Source organism: Ursus americanus, chromosome 14 (assembly GCF_024610735.1).
Source record: "Ursus americanus isolate L20-20 chromosome 14, mUrsAme1.1.p, whole genome shotgun sequence".
Taxonomy (NCBI): Eukaryota; Metazoa; Chordata; class Mammalia; order Carnivora; family Ursidae; genus Ursus; species Ursus americanus.
Window position 1 is genome coordinate 14181736 of NC_142140.1, and position 27734 is coordinate 14209469.

Genomic DNA, 27734 nt, shown 5'->3' on the forward strand with positions numbered 1-27734 from the left:
ATAGAAGGGGGCCTCAGAAGCAAAGTCAACTGCCAGGAAACCGTGCTGGTACACCAAATCTATTGCTGGCCGAGGTTTTTAATCAATTGGCTATGCATCAATTCAGGAAGAGGGGAAAACTGGTTTTCTTTGAACCAGCCTTCATGGATATATATATGTATACATTTTTTCTTGTGTTGTCTTCCATTTCATGATTGTTTTTTCTGTGATGAATCCAATTCAAACTTAATTCAACAACTGATGGGCAAGCACCATCTTTTCCTGCTACCCATTAGCTAGGTGAGAGGGAGTGTTTGCACCCCACTGAATTTTAGCTCTTCAAAACACAGGAGAAAACTTCTCAGAGTTGTTTAACATAGAGGAAAAAATAAAATAGCCTAGACTACTGTACGTTCCTTTTGTTCCATGATTCATTTACCTCCCAGGTTATAACCAGTTCAGATTTGCTGCCTCCGCCACCACTGACGTTAGCTGGGGTGACTTCGGGGACTGTGCAGGAAACAAAAAACAAGTCACGTCAGGTGTTAAAAGCAAATGAGGGGCAGGAAGGTCGCCTGGCTGAAGTGACTCACTTTAAACAAATACGCCGATAAACATATCTTTGTCATTTGAGATCAGAAACAGTGTGGTCAAGTGGCCCAAAGCGTCAGCTTAAAGAAGTGAAACGTACCAAGGAAATTGCTGTTAGTTACCTGTTTCCCATTCAACAAGGTACACAAGGTATGTGACAAGTCTGACCAATTGAGTTCAGCTCCATGTCTGGAGGCCGAGTTTCAGTAGTTTGAAAGGACTGAGGTTCTGGTTCTAATGCTTGGATAGGCATTTATTAACCATGCGGTGGCACACAGAGGACAGACAACACACACTCTGCCTGTGCAGAGCTCACAATGTCTTGGGGGTCGAGAGCACACGCAGAACAATTACAGAGCAACGTCAACGACAAACAACAACACGGTGCAGACAGAATGAAGTGCAGTGGCGTTCTCAAGTAGGAGGCTGCTCAGAGGAGGGCTGGGCTAACGGCTTCTCGGAGGAAGGTGAGTTTTGAGCTGAGTGCTGAAGGAAGTGGTGGACATAGGTTGACCCCTGGCTCACTGTGCTTAACCTCTTTGATCCCCAGTTTTCTCTGTAAAAGAGGGGAAATTATGCTAGCTTCCGCCTCAGGACTCCTGAGAGGAATCAATTAAACGACAGTTTTAGAGGGGGAAAAGAGCATGGGGATTAGCTAGTTATCATCATGTAAATGAAAGACTCCAGACAGAATTTAAAAATTGATGACTGGGTTGTTCCCTCAGTTAAAGCCAATGACATAAATCTAGATGGATTTCTGTCCAAAGAGTAGGGTCAGGGTTCCCACTTGCTTAGGAACCTTCAACAAACATATCACCTTATCACAGCTGGGGGCTGTGCAAAGACCCACAAGGAAGCCTCCCACTTCCCAGGAGAGAGTACAAGTGAGGCAGATGCATGTTATTCTCGCCCTGTGCCCAAGCTGTGCCCACACAGGGTCATACTAAATTGCTGACCGGGCTTGTATGAATTAGCAGGATGTTCCGAATCTTAGCTTCTGGGAATGGCTGATACTCTAAGAAAATCTTACTGGATATTTCTGAAGAACTTATTTTTGCAACTAGTGATTTCTGTGTGTTGATTTTATTTGAAATGTGGGATGTGTATTAAAAAAATAATTCCTGGTTGAAGAATCTTGGTGACAAACCCACGAAGAAAGAGTTGGTGTTCAGAAGAACTAAGCACAGGGTGTCTCTCCCTGTACAAGGAGACCCAGTGAAGAGTGAGATCTTAGCTCTTGAAGCTGAGCATCTACTGGCCTGATTTCTGATCATTAAGTCATTCAAGGGAAGGGGGTGCTAATCCAGAGCCTCATTAGGGCTGAAGAGCAGGAAGAATTCAGAGCCTTTTCCTAAGAGATTATAGCCACTGGCACAGACTCTCTGTGTCCTGCTGCTACTCACGAGCCTCTTCTGTCCTCCGCTTCTCTGAGGGCCGGCTGGGTTCCCCGATCCCAATCACATTGGCGGCAACTGTGCGGAATTCATACTCAACCCAAGGGTTCAAACCCACGACAGTCGCTGTGAATGTCTTTCCATCAATAAGCTCTGGGACTGAAAGACATCAAAAGATGGGGATGTTTTATAGGATTCCACGTTAAGCAGATAGGAGCTTCCATCCATCCTCATTACCATTACTGTGTGCTGAGGGCACTGGAGTCAGTCTGAGACAAGCTGTATGACTGCTGTTACAGGGAAGCAATCCCAGAACTCTCTTTTACTAACCTAACAAGTTCAAGTCAGATACCAGCAGACGACATTATGGTCTTCAAGGCCCCAAAGCATTGACAGTAATCATTAATGCTATCACCTAATACATTTTTCAGCATTTACTGCACAGTGTTAGGCACACTATTTACTTTTTACAAGTAAAGTAAAATTACTGTCCTCATTTTTATAGATGAGGAAAACGTGCCTTGTAAGGGTTAGGTTACTGACCCAAGATTGCAGTGGATTTGCACCTTTGACTGTGTGGTCCAAGCTCTTTAACCTATTATAATAATGAAGTTAACAACGTTACAAATCTATAATGCCACCGACAGGAACTGTACTAACATATCTCAAGAAATAATCTGAAAACATGAAAGGCCATGAAGAACTCAAAAAAAGGAGTCAGAGAGGCAGAATTTGATCATATTCACCCAGCTATATTTGGAGAAGGGCTCCTTCCCAAGAGGTCATCATGGCCCACCGGTTGATACTAGAGGCCAAGAAGCTGTGGACATTGCCTCCATGCTCGCTGAACAACTTTTTGAGTTTTAAACTGGTTATCATAAAGATTTTCCATGTGAGGGGTGCCTGGCTGGCTCAGTCAGTAGAGCATGCAACTCTTGATCTCAGGGTTGGGAGTTCAAGCCCCACAATGGGTGTAGAACTTACCAAAAAAATAATAAAATAAAATAAAATAAAATAAAATAAAATAAAATAAAATAAAATAAAATAAAATAAAACAAAACAAAACAAAACAAAACAAAACAAAAAGATTTCCCATATAGCCCAGAAGACTCAAAGGGAGGTCTCCTGTGACAAAGCTGAGGTCATCATACTGGTGACTAGGATTCAGTGGCTGCCAGCCTCCTTAGGCCACACTAACACAATCCTAGCCTCCAAAGGTGTAGAGTGTGGGCTTTGGAGTCAGACTAACTCGATTCTAAACTTGAATTCACACTTAGTAGCCCACCGACCTTGGGTAAGTCTCTTAACCTTTCCATGCCTTGGTTTCCCTACCATACAATGAGGCTAATAACAGTATCTATTCACAATGTTGTTGAGAAAATCTAAAAAAAAGAGCTCAGCAAATTCTAGTGTTTTTTTTTTAACCATCGTTATTATCCGCAGCAGCATCTTCATCCTCTTTCTTTTTTCATTATATTTCTGTAGTACTTCCTGTTCTTAAAAATGTTTCACAATTGTTTCTCTTTTGGTTCATAAACAATTCTTATCATGCCCATTTAACAGAAGGGGAAGATGAAGTTGTATAGAGAGTCAGGGCTAGCACGATCCCCTAACTTCCAGATTTTTTCTATCTTCCCTTCCTAGCCACCCTTGTGACTCAGAATAAAGTCAGAGATTGAGCTGGAAACACAGAAACCCATTTCTGAGGTTGGATAAGCTGATGGGAAAAAAAATGATGCTGTTAAAATCAATACGACTCATCTGAATTGCACAGAACTAGGCCTATCACTCCATGCATTTATTTCTACCTCAAAACATTAAGACTGCACGGCCAACCCTTGGGGACCAGAGGAGTGTGTATCTTGCTTGCAAAAACTACTTGTTTGTCCATTCTTCCTCAAATGAAACCTAGATAAAATAACTAGAATCAATTTGGAAGGGCAGGGATGGTGTGGCCATCTCATATAGTTTTGCATATAACAAAATCTCATGCCTCTTCATGTCCAAATTTAGCCATCAAAAAAAAAAAAAAAAAAAAAAAGATACCAAGTCAAGAGGGCCCAGGCAGTCCTTAGTTACTGGTTTCTTGAAAGCCATAGACAAACTTTACAGAGACTATGTAGACTGGTATAATCCACTGCTTCTCAAAGTGTATTAACAGCCGTACACGGATGATTTTAGGTAATATGCAGATTGATGCATTTTATTTTTACAACTAATGAATTTTAATACGTATGTTAAGAAAAAATATAACCAACACACAGACCTAGCATTTCATAGACATTGTAGCTTAGGACAAGTTAAAAAACAAACAAATAAATGTGAGTTGATATAAAGAAAAATATTAACTAAACGATAGTACCATTCACTGAGGTTTAGGAAACACTGCCATAATGTATCATTCATAGCTGCGTCTGAGTAAGAACTTTGATGGCCCTTGGCTTCTGCCACAAAGCTTTGTCCATTATGCTGAGTTTCAGAAGCCTCTGTGAGACACTAGCACCAGGCATCCAGTATGGTACCTGTATTGACTGCTTGCCAGCCCACGGAGAATGGAGTCCTGGCTTGAATGACATACATGGTGATGGGGCTGTGGTTGTCAGGTCCGGGTCTCCAGGAGAGCTGAGCGGTGGTATCTGTAATTTCATCTATGGTCACAGCCTCTGGGGGTCCTGGGGGACCTGTGAGAGAGCAAGACCCTCGGAAGTGGAGCATTGTGTTCACATGTCCAAGCAAGGGGTTGCATAATTGAATGCAATGCTGATCCATTCAACCATTTATTCAACCACTCACAGATTCATCACTTGTCAATTCCTTTTTGAATGCCTGTTGGGTGCCCAACATTCTTCTAGGCTCTGAAACTACAGAGATGAATGAGACACGGACCCTTCTTTCTAGGGGCTCACTAAATAATCAGAAAAAAATAATAGGTAAACAGAGAATTAAAATAGAATACTGGTTCGAAATGCTAGGAGAGAATATTGAGATACCACAAAAACTCAAATTCTTAACTTCATCTATCATATACTTACAGGTTTCTGGTATGGGTCAGGCAGTATTATCTTTGGATAGAGTAGTGATAAATGAAGATGAAAGTCTTTTGGAAATGGTCATTTCTAGCACTGCAAATGTGGATTTGAGCAGAACTGGATTTGGAACTTTGATGGTCACAATGCTGCTCCACACATTTCCACTGTACTGTAATTACTGATCCCACCCCTGCCCCAGATCATATGCAAACACACCCTTGTATGCAAGGGAACTTCTGTGAAAATGGCCAGTGCTCAAGAGTCAAAAGATTGTGGTTTCTTCAACACAACTTCAGAATCGGGCTGGAGTCTAACGACCCTCATTTGCAGTTTTGTAAGTCATACCTGTATTTTTCCCCTTATCTTCCTGATGTTCACTGTTTCTGCCCATGTATTTAAACCATTGAAATGAGAGGAAATCAGTTTTAAATGAAGGCTTGGAAATCTTAAATAAACAGAGGATGGAAAGCAGTAGGCAAACAACCACAAAATATCCACCAAGCACAGCCCCAGAGGCGTCTTAGACTCCGACAGGAAACTCTCTTACCAGGCAGTTAAATGCACTTTCAGCAAGACACAACTGACCACCTCAGGAGGGAAGGTGATGGTGAGGTAGACATGATGACAATCCTCATGTCCCTGAGGCAGGAATAAGGAGATATTCCTGGGAGGGCTTTGCTCAGCCCCATGTAGTGGTCAAGTGTACTGCCTTGCACTACTGGGCCATGCCACTGGGCACGGAAGAAAGACATCTAGCGGAATGGTGAAAAGTTAATTGTAATTTCCCTAAGTAAGACTTTGTTCTGAGATTCACTCCTGTACCCTTCGTAGGATGCCCTAAATTTCTCTTTCCTTTTTTAAAAATCATTTTTATAGACCCACAGGTGAAACTAAATTTATCTTCTCCCTCCTACTCCTGCATGAAAGGTCTGGAAATCTGTATGCTGAAACTGATTAATTTTCCGTCGTGACATTTCAGCATGCCAGCCTAATGCCACCTGGATAGAGCTGAGGCAAACCTTGGTCTTTGCAACCCTGATTAACCAGATAGAGTCCGGAAGACCACATCATCATCTTTTTTTCTCACTAGCTTTCTCATCCTAGATTCCCACCCCCAACCCCCATTTTAATGGATGCTCTTTTTTGATGGCCTTTAAAATCAAAGTACCATAAGTAGAAAAGTGTTCCCCTTGAAACTCCTCAATGAACTAAACTGATAGGAATTATCTGAGCCCACTGTGGGAGCTGAGTAAAGGAAAATGAAGGGGTGGTATGAATTTGGCCACTGGCGGTAAAATGGTACTTTCACAACTTTGTTTGCTCTGTATGCTCCTGCCACTGACCACACCGGTGTGGAGATAGGACCTCACAGAATGTTTGCCAACTTTGTCTTGGGGAAGTTGGGTCCCTCTTTCAAAATGAGAAAATGAGCCAATGTTTATCCTCTGAACAAAATGTTCACATGGTCGGGGGCTCACAGATGTTTTGGTCAAGGCAACAGAAGAGGGAACGTTGGTGTGAGACCAATGCCTCAGCTTCTCTCCCAGTGAAGAAGGGCCTTTCTACCTGCCAGTAGTGGGCTATACCCTAAATAAAGTAGATATCAGAGAATCAAGGGGGCTGGAGCCAAGACTCAAAGCTTTACAAAAATCTCTTACAGGGCAGTGAAATGCGTTTCTGCATTTTCCTTGTAATACGCAGAGAAGCTGCAAGGGCAGAGCTAGAGGAAATAAAACGAAAGATTATGGTTTAAAATGGCATATTAATTTATTGGCCTTATTAACTGATTAGACTAGATTTTCTTTTAGACTGAGTTTGCAAATTCCTCTTGGTATTTAATGTTATTTTCTGTGAAATGAAGTATACAATATCATTTAAGAACTTCAAGTATTACTGACTTAAATATTTATTAGTCTAATTTATTGGTGTTTAAACTGCTGATCTGAACATTATCCTAATTAAATAGAGGATAAATTTTCGGCAACAGAATTCTTTTGTCCCCAGGGGAAGAGCAGACCAGCTCTCATGTATTTTAAAATAGAAATAAACACGTTTCCCTAAGTTATTTAATGAGTAGCTCAACCCAGGTTGAAAGTTTTTTTCTCTTATCTGGCTCTCATCTGTAGCATTACCGAAAGGTTTCTGTAGGCCATTTAAAGAGGAATGAAAGCAGACGGGATGGAAAAGCTATTTTCTTTAACCTCTCTTGACAATGAGTTTAAGTTGCTGACTCCCACACATCTCCCCCCTCAGCCTAGCAGCAACGGCAACAAGTCTGTTGCTTCCAATAATACCTTGCTCCCCCTGAACTCAGATTCACCCTGCCTCCACACCTAATTTCCGCTGCGGTTTTGTATTCTTGCTCTCAAGGTTCTGCTGGCCGAAAAGTACCGAAACACCAACGGTTAGGGTTCAGAGGTAAGAGGTGCTAGCCATGAGGTTATTTCGAAGTTCTGATTTGGCTTCACTTTCAACACTTTAGGAAAGCTCCGAGCATGCGTCAGTTTGATTCTGGTACGTTCACTGGTTTCCAAAGACTTTAATTTCAATATAAAAATATTTGTTAAAACTCCATTTACTGTTGCTTTATAAATTGGTTCCATGGGGCTCAGCCAGGGCCTTTGGAGCCATTAGGGTGAAGTTAGGCCATGTTGGTAGGACTCAAGAAAACTTCACAAATGTCAGTTTCCCCATGAACTGCCGGCTGATTTACTACACCCCAGACAGTCGGGAAGTGTTTCCCTCTAAAGCCATATTTTAAGAACTGGATAGAACTATTAACTTTAGGGAAAAAAGGGAACGGAACTGGATAGAACTATTAACTTTAGGGAAAAAAGGGAACGGGGAAAAACTGGTGATTTTTCTGAAGCCATGGTTCTATCAGTGCCCTAAATCACTAATTTGGCTTAGCCCCGATGAGACATCAAAAGGCACAGTTTGATCCTTCTTTAAACTATTTGCTTGTGTTAATCCAAAATTATTCTAGAAGGTCCTATCAACTACAACAGCCATTCACTGGGGCACTCGGGGCACTCACAGGAGTTGTTTTCAGTACAGAGTAATTGGATTTGCTCTGCACTTTCTGGTGATCCCCCCATGAGAAAGAGATACACAGAACTTCTGTAGGCTGTTAACCACCGTTTACAATGTTCAGCTTCTATCTGACTTTCTTCCAGAATTCTAAACCAGTGAGGTTTTTAGAAATCTGTGCAGGAGTAGATATCACAAAAGTATTCCAAGTACAGAAACCAAAATTCCCATACCTCTTACAATCAGGTCTGCAGCGGCAGAGAGCTTGTCTACACTTGTTTGGACCATGCAGACGTATTTCCCAGCATGCTTCAGCTGGATGTTTCGGATCATCAAATCACCAGCTGAATCCTGCTGATAAAGTAGGGGAAAGTGGCTACAATTACTTTTTAATGAGCTCTAAATATCATTATCACATGAAGGACACTGTGACTAATGGATTTATTTTACACTGGCTGATGAAAACATTAGTGATGCAAGCCATGGCCTATTAAAAATATGTGAGCCTGCCTGAGAGATAAGAACACCAACACTTTCAGAACACACCTTGGACAAGACCTCAGGTGTCTGGTTTCGCTGGTTCTCTGGAGCAGTTTGCCACCCATGTCGGAAGCACTTAAACTTACTTAAGGTGGCTCTTGATCTAGTCCTGTGGGTTTCTTCAGATATGCCCTCAACCTGCCGCCTTCACTGGCATTCCAATACTTTGGAACTCTGTATTTAGAAAGGGGAGGCAAGCCCACATTTGGAGGCATCTGCATTTTAGTGCACAACTCTTACAGCCAGCATTTGGATTGCTCCCAGTTTTGAACCAAAAGAGTATGAGGATCACACTCTTCAAGGAAATCTAGCATCACCTAGTGTGGAATGTGCTAATTTGTTTTTGAAATGCCACATGCAAATTTGATTAGCAGATGAACAGGACTGATTACATCCCGGTATGGATTTCTATGTGCCCTAGAAATATTTCTACACATTCACCAGTATGGTACTTTTAATAACTATGAGACGATGCCTCTACAGGTTATCACAAAGGTGGCATTTTAACTTAAGAACATGGCTACACCTTGGAGTTTCCTTTCACAGCTCTGTTAATCAAAAGCTTGGGGAACAGGTGGCTTGCGTATGAGTGCCCCCTAGAGGTCAGTTTCAGGAAGCTATGCTTACTTCTAACCCCACATGGATGACAAGATAACAGGTTATTTTGGCCCTGTTGTTATTCTTCCAAATGACAATAATGTTGGATAATGCTTAATAGTATTTAAATATGGGAGCCATATATTCAGGCTAAATACTCACATGTTCTATGAGGTAAGCATTCTTGTTATCCTTCCTTTACAGGTGAAGAAACTCAACCACAAAGAAGTTATATGACTTGCCTCAAGTCACTTAGCCAAAAAATGGCAGAGCCAGGATGTGAACCCACAAGGTCAAGCCATTCTATCATCTGGAAAGACCTTATTCTCAATCTAAATTAATGTGTACTTAATTCCCTTTGTTTTAGAGCAACGTATCACAAATCCATCCGGGACAATGGAAAACCTGGAACTGCCAATAGTTGTAAATAAGTTTAGAAGAGAGGCTCAAGCATTCAGTGAAGGGAGAGCTGATGGTTAGGTACTCAGGTGTCTTGGGCTGATCCCTGCTGTGCGATTTCATGTAAGTCTCTGGGTTTTAGTTTACTGACCTGTGAAAGAAGGATGCATTGCCCACTGGGCGAGGTTGTGAGAATCAAATGAGAGTGTATGTGTATGTGAAATCCTGAAAACTGGGAAGCACAGAGTAAATTTAAATTGGTATTATTAATGACCATGAGTGGTCATGTCAAAGTTATTAAATCTAACTCAAGGAGAGCTGTGATTTTTTTTTTTTACCCTGGAAAGCTGTTTTATTTATAATACTTGGGTTCTCATTCAGATTCTATTTACTAATCAAGTCTTATAATTGCTCAGTAAAATAGGATAATAATTGCTACCCTATTCCACAGGCTTCTGTGAGGATTCAAGAGCTGATAGACATGAAAGTGCTTGATAAATGATTAGGTGCTTTGCAAATATAAGGCATCATCATCATCATCATCATCAATACTTCTTTACCTAAGACATTCATGTGGTTGGGACTCTTGAGTATAGGTTTAAACAAAAAAATATGCCTCACAAGGAAGCATGTGCAGGGAAGGTGGAAAGCCATACTTCTTTTAAAGAAATGGGTATACTATATTAATAATCCATTTTATTCACCAAGGGCTTAAAGTCAGAATAAACTAGCTGTAGCTTGGAAATTTCAGAGTACAGCAATGTATTAATAGAATGTGCTGTCTTTATTTACAGATTTGGACCAGAGTTGTGTTTTTAAAGTAAAACTGAAACAAAGAAAAAAAATTACGTCAGGATTGAGGTAAGAGTCTCACAGAAGGAGACCACAATTGACTTTCTCTTTTCCTTTGAAGTCATCCAGATCAAACAGTTTATTGAGATCTATATTGGTGTTCCTACCAAAGTGAACAAAACAGCACCAGCTTCTTTTTTCCTGCTATGGGCTGCTCTGTTCCTAACGGAGCACTTGGAGGCTGTCAAAGGACAAGGAAGCTTTTCTGAAAACTGCCAACAGGCTGGCTCTACCAAGCATCCCTTCCACCACGCTGACCCAGGGAGCAGAAGCTGTGAAATGGCTTGACTTCAGAATTGCCTCCTTACCTCTTCGGCTGACAAGTTCTACCTCTATAGACATTAAACATCCTGGTGACTAATACACTTACTTCTCACAATTTGTAGTGCTGTCCTGAATTTTGCCCTTCTGAGCAATAATTGGTTGGTGTTAGCAAGAGCTTCACAGAAGAGACACGCTTTTCCCATATGAGAGGCTAATGAAAGTGATCCCACAGATAGAACTCTCTACAAAAGGTGGTTATTAGTGCTTGACTCCGTTAGGGGTGTCTCCACCCATGCCTCAGCCCGGGCTGGCATGCAGCCAGGCCCGCATAAAATCCACATCTGTCTGACTGCTAGGGCATCTATTTTGATCGGTCAGACAGCTGTTCTAATTGGTTGGTGCCTGTGCCATTCTGGGAGATAATTTTTTTTTTTTAAAGATTTTATTCAACAGAGAGAGACAGCCAGCGAGAGAGGGAACACAATCAGGGGGAGTGGGAGAGGAAGAAGCAGGCTCCCAGCAGAGGAGCCCGATGTGGGGCTTGATCCCAGGACTCTGGGATCACGCCCTGAGCCGAAGGCAGACTCTTAATGACTGAGCCACCCAGGCGCCTCTGGGAGATAATATTTTTAATATCTGTCCTGGCCAAGACATTGGTCTTAGCATGAAAACTAATATTCTGTGTAATCTATGAAGGTTTTCTCAATTTATACTTTCCTGTTATTAAAATCAATGTTACTCTTCCTTCAATTAGTACAACTATTAAACTTTATCAAGTACTTCTTTTGTGGAAGGCATTGGGCTATGCACTTTTCTAGACCGGAAGGTATTTAATATCTTCAATGCCCTTGTGAAATTAATATCTTTCCCACTTGGTTATTAAGCTGAATCATACCAAAGAAGTCCAGAATGCTTAATATTGGCAATTTCATCCAGCCTTTCTCAACCAGGATTCCAAGACAGACTCCTTCGTGACCCAAGGCATCCACTGATGTAATAAACTAACTTCTCTCCTATGTATCTAAAATATTACCAGTTGTATATGATCTTTGGAAAAATTGAGAAAATGCTCAGATCATTCTTGGTGTTCCGTGAGAGACATTATTTGAGAAAGGCAGCAAGAATGTAATTAAGGAGTAGCATTATAGTTGATTAGAAAACAGGCCCTCAACATATCATATGAATTATTTTATAAGCTTTAGCCCACTTATTCTCAACATAAGGGGAAGGGGAGGCAAAATGAAGTGGGCAAATTAGATTCCTATGGCAGAGGGATGGGGAGGGTTTTTTCAAGTCATGGCCTCATTTTTATTTTCTGCTGTCTTTCTTTTGGTTGGACCCCTCCATGAGCATGGCAGCCAGAGTGAATCTTTATTACTAATGGGAATATATGGCTGTATTAGGGTAAAAAAAAATTTTTTTGAGAACAATTGTGATAGATACAAATTTGTTTCCAGATTTAACCTCATCTTGGTGTGTATTCAATGGTAATATGTATTTTTATGGAAAGGAAGGCATTATGAAAATTCAAACATTTGAATTCAAAATTACCTGGAGATAATAAATAATCTGATCAGGCTTTCAGATTCAAGAAAGAGAGCCCTAATATCACAATGATGAGACTTCCACAAGAGCCAAGGGGAGTTTAATCAGCAGACTAAAATCACATAAGTAAACTGTCCTCATATTTTCTTAATCAGATGCTATGATATATGGTACTGCGTGGGGCACAGAGCAGGATATTTGAAGTTTAAAGCTGAGTCCCACAGTTTAGGGATATGAGGCCAAGGCAAGCCATGCATTTCCCCTGAGCTCCAGTTTCCTCATTCATATGCAGTTCAGAATAACTAGCCTATAGCATTGTTGTGGGGATGAACAGGACTGCCAAATGGGGTTACTCAGTAAGTAGGGCCACAATGATCAGGCAAAAAGGAGCAGGAATTAACCAAGAATTTCTTAAAATAAGGTGTTGGAACAAGATGATAATAACCTTATATTTCTTTTCAAATTAGTCTAAACAAGTTGAGTCACTTTGCGGAAGTTCAGTTGCATACTAAATTTCCTGTAGATAGTTTGCTATTAATACTTACCCCTCCGACTCTTTCAAAGTGGTCCCCATCTTTGTCAAAATCTATCAGGTGTCCATTAAATGACCAAGTAAACACGATGTCTAGCGAGTGATCATGTGTTACCTGGCATGGCAGAACAATACTTTCTCCAACAGTGACATCCATGCTGGAAGGGGGTACCATCACCCTTGTTGGATCTGTAGGGTGAAAACAAAGGCAAACCAACAACAAAGACTGTGAGCTTGTATGGAAATAAAATATAGAATCCAAGAGCAGGATGAAATACTAAGTAGTTTTGCTTTATTTTTTCCTAGGCTGTGACCAGTAAACCTTAGTCATCTGGGAAGCTGAGATTCAGGCCAGGAGGTCATTTTTAATATGAAAAGATGAAAACACTCATTATGTGAACCTTCACAGAGCAACAAAACTCAGCTGGGGAGCACTGAGGTTAGATCTCTGAAGACATTCACGGAAGGGCCTACTTCTGACAGCTTGCTCAGAAATTGCCTCTTTAAAAAGGTTTTCGTATCTCCCCAGTGTCACTAGAAAGCAGTAATTCAGTTGAATACTAACAGGAGAAATCCATGTTAATTTGGAGTTTTTGGCTTCCCCCCCTTATTATAAAAGTGATAAATGTTTTTAGTATGGGAAATTTAGGAAATTTAAGAAAGTTAAAAGAGGAGACCAAAAAATCAATACAAAACAAAACAAATCCTACTTACTCTCCTTACTGTCCAGATAAAACATCTTTTTTTATTTTGGTATAATTTCCCTCTGTCTTTTTGGTTTATAGTTTTGTTTTTTTTCAGTTATTTTGTTTTGCATTCTTGTAAACATGATACACATATGATTTCCCTTTTTTCTCTAGTTAATATAATATAGGTTTATATCTTTATCCACACATTTTTATAATCTGCATAATGTACTATTAAGTTTATAGTCTCAACCATCTTGAAACAAAGACATTTTAGCAATTTTTTAAATAAATATAAAAATGCTGTAATAAACTCATGACAAAATTATATATTTGCATATGAATATTACATCTTTAAAATAAGTACTAATTTGCTTTTAAATTCACCCTTTACATTATGATTTTAATTGAAAATGAAATGGGCTTGTTTAGCTGAGACAGTTTATAAACACTAATCCTACATTCACGTGCCGATGATCTTTTATTTTTCACTGCAACATGGTTCATAAATGTTGTCAGAATACATGGTGAAAAGAAATTTGAGTTAAAGATAAAGGTCATAAAAATACCCAAAGAATGAAATTCTGAATTCAGCCATATTCCAGAAATTTCTCTGCACTAAACCAAATTAAACTAAACCAACCAAACAAACCATAACAAAGAAGACAAATCAAAAACAAACAAAACAATGAAAGAACATTGATTAATACCCTTCCATAGTCACAGATTGTATTTCAGGCTGTGGGGTATATAAATATTTATTAAGTGTATCTCCTCGATTAAAATCTCAGCTGAAAATTTTGAAATGATGTCTCATAGGACGTGTTTGATGGGTCTTACTTTCCAACAACGCATACAAAAATGTCCTCTTTAAAGAGAGTATTTAAAAGAGTTTTCTGCCCTTTTATCCAACTATGGAAAGCACACATCTCAAGTCATTAGAAAAGGAAAGTCTGTGTCCATAAACAGATTATTAGCTTGGAGTGAAATATACTTTTTGCTGTTTTCCAAAACTAGGAAAAGATCATAAATGGATTGCTGTGCTTTTGGTCATTGTTGTACGAGTGATATCCATGAGAAGAGAAGGTAAAAACAAGTTTTGCCAGCTAAGAGATAATGGGAGGGAAAATCCTTTATTTTAAAACCTGAGGCTTTTACAAATCACATCATCAAAATTTGCTCTAGTGATTAACTGATCTGCAGGTATAAATACAGATCAAGATTTTTTTTTTAATGAGGGAAGGAATTGAGAACAAAACACTTTAGAATAATTCTCACTTTTAAATTTAAATTTTCCTCATCTATCGAAAGAAGACTGGATCAAATAATTCCTGGCCAAAATCACATGTGTGTATGGTTTTTATTCGGTAAGATTTTGCCTACTTCTCCTTTAACTGGCTGTCTACTGATTTCACAATTTAGATTCTTATCTTAAAGAACATTCATTTGTTGATTTATCCACCAAGCGTGTAGCGTGTGTTATATGGATGACAGCGTCTTGGTACCAAAAGAGATAGAAAAGAGAATGAGGGAATAGAAACATTCATAATAACTAGCTGAACCCCTTACATTCCAGACACCGTGTTAAGACTTTACGTAGATTATTTCATTTATTCTTAACAAATAGGTATTGTAAACATCTCTACCTAATGATTGAGGGAAACTGATGCCTAAGAGTGTTTAAAAGGAACTATCTACTGTGCTGAGCTGCGTCCTTTCATTTAGCTGAAAACATGATGCCCATTCACAAATCATCCAGAGAACAAGTCTAAGGGCATCATTATATAGCAATTTGTACTCTTGCTTACGTGTAGTCAACTTAAGATATTTAAATGCAGAAGAAATTCGGAGAAGCCTGTGAAGACAGTTTCAGAGGGTCTCACTGCAAGAGTAATGAAGTTACTGCCTTAAAAAGGTAAAAAGGAGCGATGACTTTATGCATCCAATTCTGGCTCTAGCTCTAAGCTCACACGTCAAACTTCTGAGAGCAGAGTCAGATGTCCAGGCTCAAGTCCTTAACAACTCTTGGCTCCCTATCTCCTGACAACTTCTGGGTGAGCAGCAAGGAGCTGGCACATATACCAAAGCCTAGAGTCATTCGTAATTCTGGCTCACATTTTTAATTGACAATTGTTTCCTGAAGAAATGTTCATTCCTTTATGCACATGTAGGGAGTGGGGACAGATTTTATTATTAGTGAACTCAGTTGCCTGTTAACCAAGAACCAGAGAAGTTCTCTAAATCAAGGATCTGCTGGTACGGTCTGTGCTGACAGCTGCTAATTCATTAACTTAGCGCTTGTCACCAATTCATGTTCTGAGCCCTGAAGTAGCAAGAATCAATGCAAAGCAAGTCATGCAGGATACACACACCAGAGAGGTCTCCTTGGGACTAGAGAAGATTAAACTAAAGAGGTTGAAACCTTATTATCTACTTGGTTTTCTCAAATTGCATGCCAGTTCAGTACTCCTATTTTCTGTGTTGTGAATTCTGATGCTTTTTACTTGATTAATTTCCTTAAATTTGAATACCAACGCTGTACACAAATAAACAGATGGCTTCTTCAAAACAAAACTATCTCCCCTCCTTGGGTTTTAATTCATCAAGATCAGGAAGAACCTATATTTACGACTTCTGTTCTGAAGAGTCACTCCAGCTATTGTTCTGTGCATAGAACTCTCAAAGGCAATTAGGACTCGAGATGTGAATTGATGTCTGGATTTGGATGTAATTAAATACCAACAATAAATATGACCAACAACACCCCTAAACTTTTCTGCTTGTGGTTGGTTCATCCTGCAGAGAATGATAAATTCAGAACTCCAGAGGACTGATGCTTAAAATGTATACATTTACCCAGTGTTTAACATTCCCAGGATAAAATAAAAAAAATAATCATGTTCTACCTTTTCTATAATAGATTGAGGACGGAAAGTACAGCAAGTGCTTTGTTCTCGAGAGCACGACAACCATGAGAGAGAGACAATTATTAACAACTCTGTTAATGATTAGGTCAACAATTTGATGCATAAATTACAATACTTACTATCTAAGTCATATTATCCTCTGACTTTCCCTGTTGGTGGAAAAGCTTTCTGAACTAGGGCTTTTATTATCTGTAAAAACAAGTACCTGTGGGTTCACAGGACAAGAATTCTATTTTGATTTTGCTTTTCCTATACAATACAAACCCTTCCTTTTAGTTGGTAAATACCTTCACTCACAGTGCCAGGGTATTCACTTCATGACTATCAGGAAAGTACTTAATGTGTGTTTCATTCCTCTTCATTTACAGAAGGTATACATCTCCTTTTGTTAGTGAATTTCTTTACTGTAATGGTTTTGATTATGCCTTTGAGTCACGTTGTGTCTTCTTTTTTATATTAATTTTTATAGATGGAACTTTAAAAATGGGATTCTTCAAAAACAGGAGCTAGTCAAAGAGCTGACAGCTCACCTGAAATGGCACAAGGGGGAATGGCCAGAGAACTATTTTAATGGTAGTTAAATGCCACAACAAAGATGGTAGATTAATTTCCACAATAAACCTGGAGGTTGCATCCTGGGAATGAATTTCCACTCTCTGCATTGGTCCCATTTTTTGAATAAAAATAAAACCTGTGTTGGATGAACTATATCTATCATTTCTGCATAAAACACACATAAAAGGAATACTCTAAACATGAGATGAAATTCAAAATTCACAACGACTTCAAGCTGGACCAATTCTTTCACTTAGTATGAAATATAATAGGGATAAAGGCAAAAGACTACACTTAAAAAAATCAGCTACAAAGGTACAGGCTAGAAGAAGACTGGATTGGCAGCTCACGTGGAAAAGACTTGAACATCTCAGTGTCAACAGGGTTTGTGAAGTTGCCCCAAAAAGCTAATGCAATCTTAAGTTAAACAAATAGCATGTGGCATTCCATCTTAGAGAGGTAAAAATCCCATTGTATTTTGCATGAATGAGACCACAGCTTGGCTAGGAACATCTCTTGGATTCACTGGCAGATTAGTGCATCTAGAGTAGTGAAGCACATAATAAATCTATAACAGTTAAAATAACTGAAAATGTTTGACATAAGGAAGAGAAATTACAGGAGACATGAGCACGGTCTTCAAATACGTGAAGGGTTTATAGGCAGATGATGAATTAAACTTACTTTGCGTCGTCCAAAGTACAAGGTACAAAAGGTATATTTTGGCTCTGTATAAGACAGAACTTTCCAATAATCTGACCTTATCAACAGGGAAATGGGCTGCCTCAGGAGAATGTGAATCAGCATTTCTAAAAGTATTCAAGCAGAGATGGGCACTGTCAGAGAAGGTAGGTCAGGTTACACTTAAGGCCAGCCAGGCTAGATAAAGCCTATGACCCTCTGAAGACTGATGCTTCCCTGACCATCCTACTCAATGGTGATCTTTTCCTTTAGTGAAGCCTTTTCTCTTTCTTCAACATTAAGCTTGAACATTGCCATGAACTATCATTTACATATATCCAGTTTCTTCCCTATGATCAGGTTCCTGGGAGTCAGTGACCACATCTTATATTTTGATAATCCCTGGTGACTAGCTCTGTACCTACTCATGAGAGGTGGTTAAGGATAAGTTGTTGACAATCTGTGAATGGTGGTATTGGTTAATGATACAAATAAGGCCCTGAACCTTTAAGTGTTGTAGACTGGGAAGGTATTGTGTAATATTTCTTATTATTTACCCAACAGAACATAAAAAAGGAGCCACCGAAGGGTTCACTCACTGTGGAAACTCTGGCTCTTCCTCTGTGTTTATTACGGACTTTTGCCTCTAAGGCCACATTTAGGATTTATTTTTTTCTTATTTTAAAAGAGCAATTTATTTTTAAAATAATTTATTTTTGCATAATTTCAAACTTACAGAAAAGTTGCCAGGAACTTACAAAGAATTCTTTCACCTTTACACAGACCTCTCCATTGTTAATATTTTACTGCATTTGCTTCTTTCCTTCTTGCATATAATGAAGATATATAATATAATATATATATATAATATATATAATATAATATAATAAACAAGCATGATATTCTCTATAACATATAATATTTACTCATTATCATTAGCTTTTTTCTGAACCTTTTGAGAGTAACTACAGACATGAGGTCTCATCACCCTGAAACATTCCAGCATGTGTTTATGGAAACAAGGACACTTTCCTAATAATCAGCATATGACCCTTCATTTTTCTTTTTAAAGATTTTATTTATTTATTTGACAGAGATAGAGACAGCCAGCGAGAGAGGGAACACAAGCAGGGGAAGTGGGAGAAGAAGAAGCAGGCTTCCAGCGGAGGAGTCTGACGTGGGGCTCGATCCCAGAACGCCAGGATCACACCCTGAGCCAAAGGCAGATGCTTAACGACTGAGCCACCCAGGCACCCCAGCATATGACCCTTCAAATAAAGAAATCAACCCCGGTACATCATCACTTTGCAATTCAGATCCCATTCAAAATTTGCTAACCTTCTCAGTCATGTCTCTTTATATTTTAGTCCAGAACCTTATCCACGAAAGCATGTTGAATTTATTTGTCATGCTTCTCCAGGCCCATCAAGTTAGACCATTTCTTTAGTCTTTCCCTACCTTTCAAATCCTTGACAGTTTTAAAGAGAATAGGCCTTACATTCTATAGGATGACTCTCAACCTGGATTTATCTGATGTTGCATGACCTGATTTAGGTTGTGCATTCTCAGCAGGAACAACACTGAAATGTTGTGGTGTATCGTCTAAGTGCATTGGATCAGGAGCTATGTAATGTGATGTGATGTGAACTCATCTTCACACTGAGCATGGTTAAAAACCATGGTTAAGGGCACCTGGGTGGCTCAGTCGGTTAAGTGTCTGCCTTGGCTCTGGCCACGATCCCAGAGTCCCAGGATCAAGCTCCGCATCGGGCTCCCCACTCAGGGAGAGTCTGCTTCTCCCTCTGATCCTACCCTGTCTCTTGCCTTCTCTCTCTCACTCTCTCTCTTAAATAAATAAAGTCTTAAAAAACAAACAAACAAACAAACAAACAAACAAACAAACAAACAAACCATGGTTAAAAACCATGATCACCTGGCCGTGTTGGTGTCTGCATGGTTTCTTTACCTCATATTTAACATTTTCCCCCTTGTAACTGATTAGAATTTTGTGAGGAGGTATTCTGAAATTACACCAATATTCTAACACTCATCAAACCTCTACCCACCAGACTTAGGATCCATTAAATACTACTGCCTAAAGCAACCACCCCTATGATGATTGCTGGATGACAAGTCTGTTTCCATCATTCCTTCTACATGTACTGGATGACATTTTCCTTTAAGGAAGAACTTTCCCCTTTCATTCATTCATTCATTCATTCATTCATTCACTCATTCATCTATTTACTATTGACTTCCTATTTTATTCAATGGGTTGTAATACATTACTATTGTTATTTATTTTGGTGCTCAAATAGTCCCCATTTTGGCCAGTCACAATCCTTTTAAGCTGACTCCTGTGTCCTTGTGACATTTCGCTCATTTCTTGAGTGGTTCCTAACTGTCTGGCTTAATAAGATGTTCCAGGCTCATCTTACACTTTGCTGTAGTCCTAGAATCAGCAATTTCTGCAGGGAGGACTGGTTCTTTTTAGTGGAGGATGGTTTTGAGAAATCAAGATGTGGACACTATGTACTTATTGATTCTATGCCCCCTTCGCCAAAGAGCTAAGTGTGTGCACACATACACACACACATATGTATAATACACATACATACACCTCTACAATTATTTCTAGATCTTGTCGTCAAAACATTTACTCATTTCAACTCAACACCCAAAAAACAAAAATCCAATTAAAAAATGGGCAGAAGAGATGAACAAGTATTTCTTCAAAGAAGACACCTAAATGGCCAATAGACACATGACAAGATGATCAAAATCACTCATCATCAGGAAAATGAAAATCAAAACTACAGTGGGATATCATCTCACATCTGTCAGAATGGCTAAAATCAAAACACAAAAAACAACAAGTATTAGTGAAGATGTGGAGAAAAACTCTAGTGCATTGCTGGTTGGAACACAAGCTGGGACAGCTACTATAAAAAATGGTATAGAAGTCCCTCAAAAATTAAAAAGAGAACTAACCTGCAAATGGATGTGAAAAGAAAACCAGGGTAGCAATACTCATATCAAACAAAGATTGTAACAAGAGACAAAGAAGGACACTATGTAATCCATCATTAAGGGGACAATCCAACAAGAAGATGTAACACTTGGCACACCTGCTCAGTCAGTTAAATGTCTGCCTTCAGCTCAGGTCATGATCCCAGCTTCCTGGAATCAAGTCCTGCATCAGGCTCCTTGCTCAGCAGGGAGCCTGCTTCTCCCTCTGTCTGCTGCCCCCCCTGCTTGTATGCGTGCTCTCTCTCTCTCTGACAAAAAAAAAAAAAAAAAAAATCTTAAAAAAAAAAAAGGAAGATATCACACTTGGAAATATTATGCACCCAACATGGGAGAGCCCAAATACTTACATCAGTTAATAACAAACATAAAGGGAATAATTGATAATAAAATAATAGTAGGGGACTTAGCACCCCACTTACAACAATGAATAGATGATCTAAACAGAAAATCAACAAAGAAACAGTGGCTTTGAATGACACATTGTACCAGATGGATTTAACAGATATATTCAGAGCATTTTATCCTAAAAAAGCAGAACACATATTCTTTTCAATTGTACATGGAACATTCTCCAGAATAGATCACACATTAGGCCACAGAACAAGTCTTAACAAATTCAAAAAGATCAAAGGTATTCCATATATCTTTTCTAACCACAATGCTATGAAACTAAAAATTAACCACAAGAAAAAATCTGGAAAGAGCATAAATAACTGGAGGTTAATAACATGCTACTAAACAATGAATGAGTCACCAAGAAATAAAAGAGTAAATAAAAAATTACACGGAGACAAATGAAAATGAAACCACAATGGTCCAAAATCTTTGGGATGCAGAAAAAGCTGTTCTAAGAGGGAATTTATAGCAATAGAGGCCTACCTCAAGAAGCAAGAAAAATCTCAAACAACCTAAACTTACACCTGAAGGAGCTAGAAAAAGAAAAACAAATAAACCCAAAAACAGTAGAAGGAAGGAAGTAAAAAAGATTAGAGCAGAAATAAGTGAAATAGAAACAAGAAACCCACACTAGAACAGATTAATGAAACCAGGAGCCGGTTCTTTGACAAGATCAACAAAATTGATAAATCTTTAGCCAGAGACATAGAAAAGAGAGACAGAGAGTGAGGACTCATATAAACATAATCAGAAATGAAAAAGGAGAAATAACAACCAACACCATAGAAATGAAAAGGATGAGAAGGGAGTATTATGAAAAATTACATGCCAACAAATTAGACAACGTAGATAAATTCCTAGAAACATACAACTTACTGAAACTGAATCAGAAAGAAATAGAAAATTTGAACAGACCAATGATCAGCAATGAAATTGAATCAGTATTAAAAAAAAAAAACAACTTCTGAGGGCTTTAGAGGGGAGGGGAGTGGGGGATCGGGATAGGCCATTGATGGGTATTAAGGAGGGCACGTATTGCATGGTGCACTGGGTGTTATACGCAAGTAATGAATCATGGAACTTTACATCAAAAACTTGGGATGTACTGTATGGTGACTAACAGAACATAATAAAAAATTATTATAAAAAAAACACAAAACTTCCAACAAACAAAAATCCAGGACCAGATGGCTTCACAGATGCATTCTATCAAACACTTAAAGAAAAGTTAATATCTATTCTTCTCAAACTATTCCAAAAGATAGAAGAGAAGAAAAACTTTAAAATTCATTCTAAAAGGCTTGCATTTCCCTGATACCAAAACCAGATAAAGACCTTACACAGAAAGAGAACTACAGGCTGATATCTCTGATGAACATAGATGTGAAAGTCCTCAACAAAATATTAGCAAATTACATCCAACAATACATTTAAAAAAATCATTCACCATGATCAAGTGGGATTTATTTGAGGGATGCAAGGGTGGTTTAATATTCACAAATCAATCAATGTGATACAACACATGAATAAAAGAAAGGAGGATAAAGACCATATGATCGTTTCAATAGATGCAGAAAAAGCATTTGACAGAGCATGATGTCCATTCATGATAAAAACCCTCAACAAAATAGGGTCAGAGGGGACATACCTCAACATAATAAAGGTCCCATGTGAAAAACCCACAATTAACATCACACTCAATGTTGAAAAACTAAGTGCTCGTCCCCCTAAGATCAGGAATAAGACAAGAACGTCCACTCTCATCACTTTTATTCAACATACTACTGGAAGTCCTAGCGACAGCAATCAGAAAACCAAAAGGCATAAAAGGCATCCAGCTTGGTAAGGGAAAAGTAAAACTTTGACTATTTGCAGATGACATGATACTATGATAGAAAGCCCTAAAGACTCCACCAAAAGAGTACTGAAACTGATAAATGAATTCAATAAAGTCGCAGGATACAAAATTAATGTACAGAAGTCCATTGCATTTCTACACATTAATAATGAAGCAATAGAAAGAAAAACTAAAAAAGCAATCTCATTTACAATTTGCAACAAAAATAATAAAATACCTAGGAATAAACCAACCAAAGAGGTGAAAGACCTGTACTCTGAAAACTATAAAACACTGATGAAAGAAATTGAAGATGACACAAACAAATGGAAGGATATCTCATGGCCATGGAAGGCAAGAACAAAGATTGTTAAAATGTCCATATTACCCAAAGAAATCTACAGATTTAATGCAATCCTTATCAAAATACCAACAGTATTTTTCACAGAACTGCAACAAGCAATCCTAATTTGTATGGAACCACCAAAGACTGTGAAGAGCCAAAAACAATACTGAAAAAGAAAAGCAAAGCTGGAAGTATCACAATGCCAGACTTCAAGTTATATTACAAAACTGTAATAATCATAACAGTATGATACTGGCACAAAGATAGACACAACGATCAACAGAACAGGACAGAAAACCCAGAAACAAACCCTTGCTTATACGGTCTATTAATCTTTGACAAAAGAGTCGAGAATACGCAATGGGAAAAAGTCTCTCACAAATGGTGTTGGGAAAACTAAACAGCTACATGCAAAAGAACAAAACTGGACCAGTTTCTTATACCATATACAAAAATAATCTCAAAGTCAATTAAAGACATGAACGTGATACCTGAAACCATAAAAATCCTAGAAGAGAGCAGAGGCAGTCATTTCTTTCACATCTGCTATGACAACATTTTTCTAGATATGTCTTCTGAGGCAAGGGAAATAAAAGCAAAACTAAGCTATGAGGACTACACCAAAAAAAAAAAAAAAATCTTCGGCATGGTGAAGGAAACAATAAAACTGAAAGGTAACCTACTGAATGGGAGAAGATATTTGCAAATGACATATCTGATAAAGGGTTAGTATTCAAAATATATAAAGAACTTATCAAACTCAACACCCAAAACACAAATAACCCAGATAAGAAATGGGCAGAAGGCAGAAGACATGAACAGACACTTTTCTGAAGAAGACATCCAGATGCCAACAGACACATGAAAAGATGCTCAACATCACTCATCATCAGGGAAATGTAAATCAAAACTACAATGAGATATCACCTCACACCTGTCAGAATGGCTAAAATAAAAATGAGAAACAACATGTGTTGGCCAGGATGTGGAGAAAAAGGAAGCCTAGTGCACTGTTGGTAGGAATGCAAACTGGTGCAGCCACTGCAGAAAACAGTATGCAGTTTTCTCAAAAAGTTAAAAATAGAAATACCCTATGATTTAGCAATCATACTACTGGGTATTTACTAAAACAAAATCCAAAAACACTAATTTGAAGGGATACATGTACCCCTATGTTTACTGCAGCATTATATACTATAGCTAAATTATGGAAGCAGCCCAAATCTCCGCTGATAGATGAATGGATAAAGAAAATGTGGTATATATATATAAAATGAAATATTATTCAGCCATAAAAAAGAATGAAATCTTGCTATTTGCACAACATGGATAGAGCTAGAGAGATATTTCACTTAATGCTAAGTGAAATAAGTCAGTCAGAGAAAGACAAATACCATATGATTTCACTCGTATGTGGAATCAAGAAACAAAACAAATGGCGGCGCCTGGGTGGCTCGGTTGAGCGTCTGACTCTTGGTTTCAGCTCAGGTCACAATCTCGTTTGTGAGATTGAGTCCCGCATTGGTTCCTTGATCAGTGGGCCGTCTCCTAGGGATTCTTTCTCTGCCTCTCCCTTGCCTTGCACTCTCCCTCAAATAAATAAATACATAAATCCTAAAAAACAAACAAACAAACAAACAAACACAAATGAACAAAGGGGAAAGAAAAAGAAAGAGACAAACCAAGAAAACAGACTCTTAACTATAGAGAACAAACTGATGGAGTTTGTTCCAGAGGGGTGGTGCGTGGGAGGATGGGTGAAATAGGTGAAGGGGATTAAGAGTACACTTATCCTGATGAACACTTAGTAATGTATAGGATTGCTGAATCTATTGTACACCTGAAACTAATATAAAACTGTATGTTAACTCTACTGGATTTAAAATAGCAAATAAATAAAAACAAAACAAAAACCATTTACTTATTTGCTTAATCAACTTATTCTTTGCTCAGTCTAGCCAACCTACCCTTGTCAACTGTCCCCTCTGCCCACCACCTCTGCACCCACACTCAACTATCCCATGTTCTGGGATTCTGTGCCCATGGACCCATGTCTCCCTACAGCTCTCCAACCCACCTCACTGTCTTGTATCCTCAGCTACTGTGCAGACTCCAACATGCTGGGAAGGGAAGGGATGTGGGAAAGTAAGAGAATGGAATGGAAGGAAACATGGGACTTAGATTGTTTTAATATTGAAAATGTAATTTAAAAATATCTTATTGATTTATTTGACAGAGAAAAAGCGAGCACAAGCAGGGGGAGTGGCAGGCAGAGGGAGAATCAGGCTTCCTTCTGAGCACAGAGCCCGATGAGGGACTCAATCCCAGGAGCCTGGGATCATGACCTGAGCTGAAGGCAGACGCTCAACCAACTAAGCCACCCAGGAGCCCCTGAAAATGTAAAATTTAAAAATGAATATACTGCAGAAAACAAAATAAAAAAGATGTCCAACTCAAATTCTAGAACATATGTTATTTAAAAATTAAAGTTTTATGCTACTATTTAGAAGATGAATAGAGATACAGGGAATGTATTACTTTACAAAAATTGAAACACCGAGTTTCTGCCTTTCACACCAGGGTGAAACTTTGAGGCAATACATTCATAAAATACCTAATATCAGGAACAAGACATTACTCAAATTATATTAAGCTTTTAGAGAGTAATTTATCATTAAATAGAAGAAAAATTGATTAATATTCTAATTATTCTTTTCTTCTAGGTCATTAGGTTCTGCCTTTTAAAACAGCTACCAAAACAACCAACCAACCAACCTAGTTTCCAGTTTGTCCTTTTCCCCCTGAGTTGTTTTCAGACTTGAATCCCTTCTGTCAGGGAGTTAGGTGGGAAGTGGGAAATGAATGATGGAGTAGGTGAGGTTACCCTTGAGAAATCTATACTACTTAGAGAAAAGACCCTTCCAGATTATTCTATTATTGCTACTTTTGAGGGTTTGAAATTCTTCTCTTTGTTGTCTTTTATGGTGACACTGTCCATGTAATTTTAGTTAGGAAATTATATCTCACAAGGGAGTTTTTTTCCTCCTCATGAGCATTCTTCCTTGTTGTGTGGTCGTAAAGCCTTAAATCAGGTTACATGAGGAATTTGGGATTTACATCCCATAGGGTAGCAAAATATAGGGCATTCCACTGTATACTATACAGACTTGGCCTTTCTTTCCTTGGGTGGCCTTGCTGCCCACTCTGGTCATAGTTAAATTCCTTTTAAAGTTCTTAAATCTGGATAGAAGTCCCCCCCCGCCCCTGCCCCGGTTTCCTGGCAAGGAGTTTAGATCCACGCTCTGACTTTAGGTATGGACATCTTTCACTGCCCAAATATGCTGATGGAATAATATCTAGTCAACGTATCATCATCCAGATAACATCAGGCATCTATACATTTGGTATTTGTTTTTGAGTCTCCATTTTGGTTATAAATTATTACCCCCTTGGAAATCCTTTAGATGAGTGATTTCTTTCACACATTTATTTCTCATTAAGATTTGTTTCCTAGTGAGCAGCTATGTCTGAAGTTGAAAATTTTTAAAATCTTAAAACAAACATAGGCTATTATTCTCTTTATGTTACCTCTCTGTTTGATAACACAATTAAAATATGATTTGTTGTATGTAGAAGGGAAAGGAACCAGTTGAAAAACAACAACAACAACAACAACAACAACAACAACAACAACAACAACAGTGATTTTATCTTGGCTGAAGACAAGGAAATCTGCCCTTTTTAGGTAGTGGAAAAAACACAGCAATAGCACAGGGGCACTTTCACTAGTCAAGGTTCTTAATTGATTCATGCCAAGAAGTACCGCCATGAAGTACTGTGACCTGGTTCTGTGAACAAGTGTGCGACTTGACAAATGACATCAGAAGAAAACACAAGGCAAATTCTGACCCCAGTCAGACTGAGCACAAACGGGAGGCTTCTGTAAAGCAATTTACAAATCACCCCTGAGCAGAATGCTTACCGATCTATTTTCAAGGACTAGGGAAAAAAACACAAAGCAGAGCTGTTTAATAAGCTTGACTGCCACAAATGGAAACTGCTATGCACAAGCCAGACGAGGGTGGCCAAGTATAGGTACTTGGGAGATGAGCAGCCAAATGATAATCAAAGCTATGAGATCTGCTGGTCAAAATGCATCCCGAAGAGCACCTACTTAATTATGAAGACCGCTCTAATGATACCCAACGCTCTTGGTTGCCTTTCAGGTCTCCAAATTGGTTACAACCATTAATAATGAGTTTCTGTTTTCCCTTGTTTTGTTTTTCAGTGAGGCAGTTACAATATGTCTTAAAATCATTCCTGGTCAACCCACGTACTCTTATTTTCACCTGCCACCAGGGAAAGCAAATCTCTGGGTTTGGGATTTGTGCCATGTTTTAGTAGCCGGGTTTCTCAGCTGGGATGTCTTTCCAAATGGGAAGAATTTTCTGCAGTTGTCTAAGCTTCCTCTAAGAATAAGGATACTCCTCAAACAAAGCAGCAAGCCATAACAAAGGAGGAGGG

The 27734-nt window shown here is 38.7% G+C and overlaps 1 protein-coding gene across 7 annotated transcripts in view; it reads right to left on the bottom strand.

Annotated features, from left to right (window-relative positions):
* CNTN4 (contactin 4) overlaps window positions 1-27734 on the bottom strand; it is an 877388-nt gene that overhangs the window by 13325 nt on the left and 836329 nt on the right. For 5 of the 7 annotated variants that reach the window (XM_087866847.1, XM_045808107.2, XM_087866845.1 and 2 more), the window contains 5 exons: window positions 12766-12941; window positions 8257-8377; window positions 4487-4645; window positions 1974-2123; window positions 419-489 (listed from right to left, as the gene is read on the bottom strand). In XM_087866847.1, the coding sequence (XP_087722973.1) occupies window positions 419-489; window positions 1974-2123; window positions 4487-4645; window positions 8257-8377; window positions 12766-12941 (677 nt within the window). The remainder of the gene's footprint in view (window positions 1-418; window positions 490-1973; window positions 2124-4486; window positions 4646-8256; window positions 8378-12765; window positions 12942-27734) is intronic. The other 2 variants (XM_087866849.1, XM_087866848.1) reach the window with 2 other exon arrangements.